At 43.1% G+C, this 10,475-nt stretch overlaps 1 protein-coding gene across 1 annotated transcript; it reads left to right on the forward strand.

Moving 5' to 3' along the window:
• The first annotated feature begins 1,163 nt into the window (after positions 1-1,163).
• Positions 1,164-5,425, forward strand: LOC119291430 (putative ribosomal large subunit pseudouridine synthase SVR1, chloroplastic). The gene is made up of 10 exons (XM_037570187.1): positions 1,164-1,728; positions 1,838-1,917; positions 2,148-2,248; positions 2,410-2,476; positions 2,597-2,690; positions 2,775-2,823; positions 3,095-3,245; positions 3,652-3,708; positions 4,340-4,395; positions 4,845-5,425. Exons 1-10 carry the CDS (start codon positions 1,230-1,232, stop codon positions 4,903-4,905), a joined length of 1,215 nt encoding a protein of 404 aa, XP_037426084.1. The 5' UTR covers positions 1,164-1,229; the 3' UTR covers positions 4,906-5,425.
• The last annotated feature ends 5,050 nt before the right edge of the window (positions 5,426-10,475 follow it).

The raw sequence follows: 10,475 nt of genomic DNA on the forward strand, positions 1-10,475 counted from the left end.
CGACAGAAACGGTCCGGAGGGGGATTTATGTAAGGGCCACAAACGGAAGAGGGGTATTTTTGAGCATACCTGAAAACTAGGGGCAAATCCCAGGTGGTGGCTCAAGTTAGGGGGAGAAGTGTAATTGTCCCTAAAATAAAAATAAATCAAGTTCCATCTATTTATATGAAAAGTGCCCCCGGTCACATAATGTACCTCCATTCAGAAGAAAATCTGGCTCTACCTTTTGCACCAGTTGTTGGAGAAGACTAAATTAATGTGATTTTTCCAAAACATAAACGCAATAATATATATGTGTATTTTTTTTAATTTTTTTACATTGCAGCACATAGCGATCCCTTTGATTGAAGAGTCACCACAAAAACATTCTAATTTTACACTATCAAAGTAATAAATTGGAGGATTACATCTTAGTGATGTGGTGGAGGATGACTACCTGAGCTCTAAATCATGATACTCATGTTTACACATGAAACACCTCAACAAGAAGTAATATTCTTACAAAGATCCAAGGCTTATACTTTGGTTTCTCAAAATGCAATAGCGTGATAATAGTTGTCTCAGACATAATTTTGTGGCACATTGCCTATAAGATTTTCTGGCAATTACATAATACAACACACTACAGTTGGTGAATTTGTTTTTTAACCCTGAAATGAATGAGTCGTAGCTTGAATATTTGCATGTTTTCAGTACATTATCCTCCAAACAAACAAACCATACTTTGCATGTCTTCAACATTTCACCCTCAAAACATATAGTGTGATGTGAACTAAGTGTAGATTCCTTGTGGTGGAGGCATCCCATCAGTGTTTCAGTCCTACATTTGGTGCCGGTGCTCGTATCTTTTTGAGTTTAATACATATTTTTCGGTGATGTTTGTTCAGTGAAAAAAGACGTTCTCGTCAGCTGCGAGGTGCTTGGGGCGAATTCGTCAATCTTAAGACGTTGTGCCGGCTTATTCTCTCAGAGGTGTCTATAGAGACATGGTCTTCATATGTGTGTGTATTTATAAGGATAAGTGTATGTGCATACATGTGGGCGTCCGCGTTTGTACTGTGCCGTAAAAAACATATAATTTGCCTTTCCACAAATTTTGAAAAATTAACACACCGCCTCGCTGCTTACACGATAATAAAACGCAGCACCGTCTCGCTGTCCCGCTTTCCCGGCCCAGCAGCGCGAGCGCGGGGATATCCGATAACCCCTCCTCCCCACGCTCACCCGCCATGGCCCTCGCGGCCGCCGTGGCCATCTCCATCCACCCATTCCTCAGCCGCCCGGCCAGCGTCCTCCGCTGCGGCCGCCGCGTCCCGCCGCTCCTTCTCCTCCGCGCCTCCTCGGCCTCCTCCACCTCGGACTTCAACATCACCTTCGCGGAGCCCGCGCCCGCCCCGTCCAAAGCCTCGCCCGGCGGCCCGTCCGCGCAGCCGCTGGTCCCGTGGATCGCCCGCGGGGCCGACGGAAAGCCATCCCTCCACACCTCTCCGCCGCCGGACGTCATCCAGGCCGTCGCCGCGGCGGAGGCGGAGGCCAAGAGGGCCGCCAAGAGGGGCCAGAAGCAGGGCCCCGCCGCCGACGTCCCTGTCGCCAGCGTTAGGGTCAAGGAGAAGAAGGCCGCCCCGACCGCGCCGCCCAAGTTCTCCAAGGCGGCCAGGCGGTTCTACAACGAGAACATCAAGGAGCACGAGCCGCAGCGCCTCGCCAAGGTCCTCGCCGCCGCAGGAGGTAGTTGTGTCGTCCTATCCTGCAGGGTTTTACATAAGCGTGCTTAACTGAATTGAATCGGACCAGCATTATATGTCTGTCTTGATCCTGACTCGGTGGCTCTTCCTAGTGGCCTCAAGAAGGACCAGCGAGGAGCTCATCTTCCAAGGGAAGGTGACTGTCAATGGTTCTGTCTGCACTGCTCCCCAGGTATGAAATTTCAGCCTGAAGCTCTGAGAGCGAGGAGGAGCTAGTTCATGTCTGCAAATATTTTAGCTCATGTCCGCATTTATGTAATGTCAGTCTCAATCCAGTTGTCTAGTTGCGGCGAAAAAATAGCTGGTTTCGTTTAGCTAGATTCTGGCATTGTAGCACTGTATGGAATTTGAAATGTGTTCATTTTGTCTGCATCCTGATCATAATCAGTTCTTCTTTTGTAGACCAAAGTCGACATCTCGAAGGATTCTATCTATGTTAATGGCAACCGCATTTCCAAGAAGCTGCCTCCAAAGCTCTATTTTGCTGTGAACAAGCCAAAAGGGTCTGTATCTTTTCTTCCATATTGTTGCAGTCTGCACGTCTGTAGAAAGTTTCCTTTTGTATTCTAGCAGTGTATTTTTTAATACAATAGAAAAGGTGCCATTCGTCCAGCTGTGTGATATCCCTAAATGTTATTTCCGATGTCTTTCTGATGTCCCACAGGTATATTTGCTCGTCTGGTGAAGAGAAGTCTGTTATCTCCTTATTGGATGACTATTTGAAAGGATGGGTATGTTCTATAATAGGGCTTTTCATACAATAGACATTACACTGTTCCTAATGAAACTTCATCATATTCTTGGTGTGCTTCACCTTCTGCCTAAATATAACAATCTATCAACATGTGCAGAACAAACTTCAGCCAGGAGTACCAAAACCCCGCTTGTTTACTGTGGGTCGTCTTGATGTTGCCACAACTGGTTTGATAATAGTTACAAATGATGGTAATTTTGTCATACTTGCTAGACAATACTTAGGAATCAGCAGTTTAGCCATCCAAGGCCTAAAGTAAGCTGCTCTCCTTTCAGGTGAATTTGCCCAGAAAGTCTCGCACCCTTCTTCAAACATAACAAAGGAGTAAGTTTGGCCTCCTCTGTATCGTTTGTAGACTGTAGTACTGCAAAATTTCCTGGCAGACAAATTAGGATGTTGTTTTGGTACTACCCTCAGGTCGATATCATTATTCATGTGCAGTAAATGTGGAGAAGTTCCATTGAAATGACACTAGTTTTAAACTAAAATATTCTTCTCTAGGAAACTGCTCATATAAATGTGCTCAAACATGGTAAATGGACAATGAAAAATACACGAAAAACAAAATATAATTTGCATTTGTTCAATATTGCAGATATGTAGTAACTATAGATGGAGCAGTGCACAAGAAACACCTTGTAGCTATCAGCGGAGGAACAGTAATTGATGGTGTTAAGGTTGTACCTGATTTAGTAGAACCACTGGATGCCCAAGCTGACACAAAAAGGACACGACTTAAAATAGTGGTAATTGTCCTTTATACATGCTCCATTCTATTGTATTTGATGCCTGTTTTCTAACTTCTGCATATGGTACAAAACTATGTACTCCCTCTGTAAAGAAATATAAGAGTGTTTAGATCACTAAAGTAGTGATCTAAACGTAGTGATCTAAACGCTCTTATATTTCTTTACAGAGGGAGTATAATGTAGGCATTCTGATTTGTTCAGTACAGCAAATGATATATCCTAGCAATATTGCTCAGTCCTTGTATGTTTGTGCCAGCTTGATTGTGCAAATCCAGTGCATTCTATCAATTAGCCTGTCACTTGCACATATGCTTGACTAAAGAAATTTTACATAAATTCAAAGGCATCATATTTAGTTAATCTACTCACTGGCATTGATATTGTCGAGTTCTATTTCTGGCAGGTTCATGAAGGAAGAAACCACGAAGTTCGTGAACTTGTGCAGAATGCAGGACTAAAGGTTGTTTTGCGTGATAAATATATCATTATCAAAGTTTTATTTGTATTTTGCTGGTACATATCTTAGTATTTCTTGTTCTACAATAAGTGCGACCTCTGGGAGAGTAACATCTGTCAGCTTGCGCTAGGATGGCAAGGCCTTGAGGTTGAACAGCATCTGTGAAGGAGGGCACATACTGTAGCAGGAATAAATCTAGAATAGCTAGTCAAAGGAACGAGTGGTTGTCCACAGCAGCGCTTTAGGGTCTAGGAGACTTCTCTTAATTCGTCTTTGCTTCATTCGACTCAAATCCAATAGGCCGTGTTCCCTTTTATGGCTATTACCCCTGATCAGATGGCTTAAGAGCTAAACAATGCAAGGATAGAAGTATGGGATTTATCACATAGCAACAAAAGATAACAGACGGCTGTGTTATAGTAGCCCACATCTTGACAGCCAGATCTTGTTTTATCATCTATTTTGATGCACTGCTGTAGAAGACAGTTGACCCTGTTTGTAATGGAAAACAGGCCGGAAAACCATACAAAAGTCAATTAATTAGAGGAAAAGTGTGTAGCAGCCCCGCAATTATGCTTATTTGTGGTGTATAACTGTTGTGAAAGCAGCTAATTTTTATCCCTGTTTTTGACAGGTCTATGCTTTGAAACGTGTTCGGATAGGCAGGTTCCGCCTCCCATCGGACCTGGGGTAATGTTGTTTAGCACATCAGTACATGTTCGGCGTATACTTCCTTTTTTGCAGAGTTTCATAAGGTTTTTTCAAGTCTTTCTTTTTTTGCACCTTTCAAAACATCTGAAACAGCATGGCAGCTGGTGCAAATGGTAAAATCAAATACTCCAAGAGATATATTCTTTTAGAAAGATCAACTTGGAAAGGCTCGTGTAACAAAAGGAATCATGTGTGTCAAATCTGGCATGCCAGCAGTACAGCTGTAGTACCACCAAAATCAGTTCAGTGGAGTTAATTGGCTCAACTGATAAATCATCGTCTAGGGACATGAGTTTTTATTGTGCCCAACAAGTAAAACTAATTTGACAGTCAACTCTTTTTTTGTGTTTGACAAACTCTTCATGTTCACAATGAGGCCGGCAATAGAACACTGGATGTTAACCCTTTGTTGGATGTTACATGTACAGAATTGGGAAGATGGTTGAACTCAAAGAAGCTGACATCAAGGCACTAGATGGCAACAGCTAGTAGAGTGCACGCCTGAGTTCATGGGCTCCATTTTCGACAGTGGTGTGGACGGATCAATAACTTATATGTCGTACCTCCTGTGGTGCAAGGCACGGCTACTCCGCGCCTGAAAAGGCCCGCGATTCCGCTGTCATAGATGTCAAATAGGGGCCTGGGTGGTCAAGTTCGACAGGCATGCCTTTGCTTTGAAGAAAACATGAGCTGCTTGGCCGAAGAATCTACACGATCCTACGTGGCGGCAGTGTTCGCTGGAGTTTTGGGATATGTTCAACTAGGCTAGCTAGTAGTAGAGTTGTTGATAGCGTCTACTCTTATGCAAATCTACCGATTTATTATCTGTGGAAATGTAAATGCTGTTAGTCGAGTCATGAACTTCTTTTTTAACTTATTAGTTGAGTCATGAACTGGCATTACTTCCAACAGTTCTTGCAACTTGTAACTTGTATGCCTCTTCCACAAGAAAAATATCTGTATACCTGATAATTCTTTGTTTTTGAGAAATGCCTGATAATTCCCTTTTTTTCTAGTTGTAAAAAATACATTGTATTTTCCTTTTTTTCGAACTGAGCATAGATGTCAGATGATTTGGTTCCTTGTGATGGAACTAGCCCATCAGGTTTAAGTCCTAAACTTGACATTTGTGCTCGCATTTTTCTAAATTTATTTCAGACTTTCCGGTGATGTTGTGTTCATTGGGAGATGCTTCCGTCGCTTTCGTCAACTAAGAGATGAATGTGGTGACTTTGTTAATCTTAAAATGTGCAGGCTCACTATCTTGAAGGTGCTCATAGGAGTAGATTGTGCTCATAGGGGTTGATTGTGCAGGCTCAGTATGTCGAAGGTACTCATAGGGATAGGGTGCGCTTGCGTGCGTTCAGTGAAAGTGTATGTGCGTATGTGAGCATTTGCATTCATGCTGTGTTAAAACAGATATACTCCAGGAAGAAAATGAACAATTTTTTTCTTGATTTTTTAGGGGTATAGCTAAGCTTTATTGATCATAGACCATTTGAAGTGGTATACAAAAAGGATCATGGGGATGAATCAGCCAAAGGTGTCGCCCCTGATCAAGAGTGTTTGAAAACTTAGCTAAGCTATCTGCATCAGTATTTGATGCGCGACCTTCAAAAGTAATTTTGCAATTAACTAAACTAGCTTGGTGCTTAATTTCACTAATGATACAACCGTAATTGCTACTAGTTCCTCTCTTAATGTTGTTCACTGCCTGTTTTGAGTCTGAAGCGATTATGAAGTTTTGGATCATCAAGTCCTCTGCTAGAGCCAATGCTTCTCTGCATGCCATTGCTTCTCACATGCAGAAGGAAAGATCTGTGATAGACTTGTCAAGCTATACAATAGGGAAGAAATATTATAGCGTCAACGAGCTCGGGTAGAGTGGTTAGCGCACGGAGATAAAAGTACATACTTTTTCCACCTTCGAGCAAGCAGACGCAAAAAGAAAAATCAAATCAAAACATTGCAGATGCCCGATGGAAGGTTGACAGAGAATGTAGGGGAGATGGAGGAATTGGCCACAAGTTTTTACACCAACCTATACACATCAGAAGGGGTGCATAACATGGAACGGGTGCTTGATTCAGTCCCACGCAAAGTCACACCGGAGATGAATAATCTCCTGAATGCCGATTACAAAGCGGACGAGGTCAAAACGGCGCTTTTTCAGATGTTTCCGACAAAGGCGTCAGGGCCTGACGGTTTTCCAGCACACTTCTTTCAGCGTACAACATTGGGATGTCTGCGGTGAAGAGGTAACAAAGGCAGTATTACGAGTTATTCAAGGTACGGAATTAGCAGAGTGTATCAATGAGACTATTTTTGTGCTAATACCAAAGGTAAAAAATCCTACACTTCTGTCTCAGTTCAGGCCTATCTCTCTCTCTGCAACATTTTGTACAAGATTGCATCAAAGGTCATATCTAACAGACAGGATGATGAAGATGGCCGCCGGGATGATGAAGATGGCCACTAGTGATGATTCCCCCCTCCGGCAGGGTGCCGGAACGGGGTCTAGAATAGATCTCATGGATACAGAGGCCTTGCGGCGGCGGAACTTCTGATCTAGGGCTACCCCGAAGGGTTTCAGAATATTTTGGAATTTATAGTGCAAAGAGGGGGTGTGGGAGGCCACCGAGGTGGGCACAACCCCCTCGGGGCACCCCCAGGTGCAGCTTAGGGCCATTGGGTTCCTTCTGGTTGATATCTACTACGCGACTTTTATTCTTGTAGACACGTGTTGGGCCTCTAAGCGCAGAGTTTTGTAGGACAGTAGCAATTTTTCCTCAAGTGGATGACCTAAGGTTTATCAATCCGTGGGAGGCATAGGATGAAGATAGTCTCTCTCAAGCAACCCTGCAACCAAATACAAAAAATCTCTTGTGTCCCCAACACACCCAATACAATGGCAAATTGTATAGGTGTACTAGTTCGGCGAAGAGATGGTGATAAAAGTGTAATATGGATGGTAATTTTTTTTAATAATCCGAATAAATAAAAACATCAAGGTAGCATATAGTAAATGGGCACAAAAAAGGTATTGCAATGCTTGAAAACAAGGCCTAGGGTCCGTACTTTCGCTAGTGCAATCTCTCAACAGTGCTAACATAATTGGATCATATAACCATCCTCAATGTGTGATGAAGAATCACTCCAAAGTTCCTATCTAGCGGAGAACATAAAAATAAATTATTTGTAGGGTACGAAACCACCTCAAAGCTATTCTTTCCGTTCGATCTATTCAAGAGTTCGTACTCAAATAACACAAAGCTATTCTTTCCGTTCGATCTATCCTAGAGTTCGTACTAAAATAACACCAAAGCAAATTCATATTCATAATACTCAATCCAACACAAAGAACTTAAAAGAGTGCCCCAAGATTTCTACCGGAGAAACAAAGACAAGAATGTGCATCAACCCCTATGCATAGATTACCCCAATGTCACCCCGGGAATCCGCGAGTTGAGTGCCAAAACATATATCAAGTGAATCAATACGAAACCCCATTTTCACCACGATTATTCAATTGCAAGACATATATCAAGTGTTCTCAAATCCATAAAAGTATTCAATTCGATAACAACGAAATCTCAAAGGGAAAAATGGCGGGGAACGTAGTAATTTCAAAAATTTACCTACGCACACGCAAGATCATAGTGATGCATAGCAACGAGAGGGGAGAGTGTGTCCACGTACCCTCGTAGACCGAAAGCGGAAGCGTTAGACCAACGCGGTTGATGTAGTCGTACGTCTTCACGACCGACCGATCAAGCACCGAACGCACGACACCTCCGAGTTCTTGCACACGTTCAGCTCGATGACGTCCCTCGAACTCCGATCCAGCCGAGTGTCGAGGGAGAGTTCCGTCAGCATGACGGCGTGGTGACGATGATGATGTTCTACCAACGCAGGGCTTCGCCTAAGCACCGCTACGATATTATCGAGGTGGAATATGGTGGAGGGGGGCACCACACACGGCTAAGAGATCCAAGGAATCAATTGTTGTTATGTCTAGAGGTGCCCCCCTGCCCCCGTATATAAAGGAGCAAGGGGGGAGGGGGCGGCCGGCCTAGCAGGGGGCGCGCCAAGGGGAGTCCTACTCCCACCAGGAGTAGGACTCCCTCCTTCCTTGTTGGAGTAGGAGAAGGGGGGAAAGAGGGGGAGAGGAGGAAGGAAAAAGGGGCTGCACCCCTTGTCCAATTCGGACCAGAGGGGGGCTGCACGCCTCCTTCCTTTCGACCTCTCTCCTCTATTCCCGTATGGCCCAATAAGGCCCATATACTCCCCGGCGAATTCCCGTAACTCTCCGGTACTCCGAAAAATACCCGAATCACTCGGAACCTTTCTGAAGTCCGAATATAGTCGTCCAATATATCAATCTTTACGTCTCGACCATTTAGAGACTCGTCGTCATGTCCCCGATCTCATCCGGGACTCCGAACTCCTTCGGTACATCAAAACACATAAACTCATAATATAACTGTCATCAAAACTTTAAGCGTGCGGACCCTACGAGTTCGAGAACAATGTAGACATGACCGAAACACGTTTCCGGTCAATAACCAATAGCGAAACCTGGATGCTCATATTGGCTCCCACATATTCTACGAAGATCTTTATCGGTCAAACCGCATAACAACATACGTTGTTCCCTTTGTCATCGGTATGTTACTTGCCCGAGATTCGATCGTCGCTATCTCAATACCTAGTTCAATCTCATTACCGGCAAGTCTCTTTACTCGTTCTGTAATACATCATCCCGCAACTAACTAATTAGTTGCAATGCTTGCAAGGCTTATAGTGATGTGCATTACCGAGTGGGCCCAGAGATACCTCTCCGACAATCGGAGTGACAAATCATAATCTCGAAATACGCCAACCCAACAAGTACCTTTGGAGACACCTGTAGAGCACCTTTATAATCACCCAGTTACGTTGTGACGTTTGGTAGCACACAAAGTGTTCCTCTGGTAAACGGGAGTTGCATAATCTCATAGTCACAGGAACATGTATAAGTCATGAAGAAAGCAGTAGCAACATACTAAACGATCAAGTGCTAAGCTAACGGATTGGGTCAAGTCAATCACATCATTCTCCTAATGATGTGATCCCATTAATCAAATGACAACTCTTTTGTCCATGGCTAGGAAACATAACCATCTTTGATAAACGAGTTAGTCAAGTAGAGGCATACTAGTGACACTATGTTTGTCTATGTATTCACACATGTATTATGTTTATGGCTAATACAATTCTAGCATGAATAATTAACATTTATCATGCTATAAGGAAATAAATAATAACTTTATTATTGCCTCTAGGGCATATTTCCTTCAGTCTCCCACTTGCACTAGAGTCAATAATCCAGTTCACATCACCATGTGATTTAACACCAATATTCATATATGTATATGATTAACACCATTAGTTCACATCGTCATGTGACCAACACCCAAAGGGTTTACTAGAATCAATAATCTAGTTCACATCGCTATGTGATATACACCCAAAGAGTACTAAGGTATGATCATGTTTTTCTCATGAGAGAAGTTTAGTCAACGGGTCTGTCACATTCAGAGCCGTATGTATTTTGCAAATATTCTATGTCTACAATGCTCTGCACGGAGCTACTCTAGCTAATTGCTCCCACTTTCAATATGTATCCAGATTGAGACTTAGAGTCATCTGGATCAGTGTAAAAGTTTGCACCGATGTAACTTTTACGACGAACTCTTTTATCACCTCCATAATCGAGAAACATCTCCTTAGTCCTCACTAAGGATATTCTTGACCGCTGTTCAGTGATCGACTATTAGATCAAAATTGTATTCCTTTTGCCAAATTCATAGCAAGGTATACAATAGGTCTGGTCCATAGCATGGCATACTTTTATAGAACCTATGACTGATGCATAGGGAATGACTTTCATTCTCTTTCTATTTTCTGCCGTGGTCGGGATTTGGGTCTTGCTCAATTTCATACCTTTGCAACATAGGCAAGAACTCTTTCTTTGAATGTTCCATTTTGAACTACTTCAAAATCTTGTCAAGGTATGT

Source organism: Triticum dicoccoides, chromosome 4B, assembly GCF_002162155.2.
Source record: "Triticum dicoccoides isolate Atlit2015 ecotype Zavitan chromosome 4B, WEW_v2.0, whole genome shotgun sequence".
Classification (NCBI taxonomy): Eukaryota; Viridiplantae; Streptophyta; class Magnoliopsida; order Poales; family Poaceae; genus Triticum; species Triticum dicoccoides.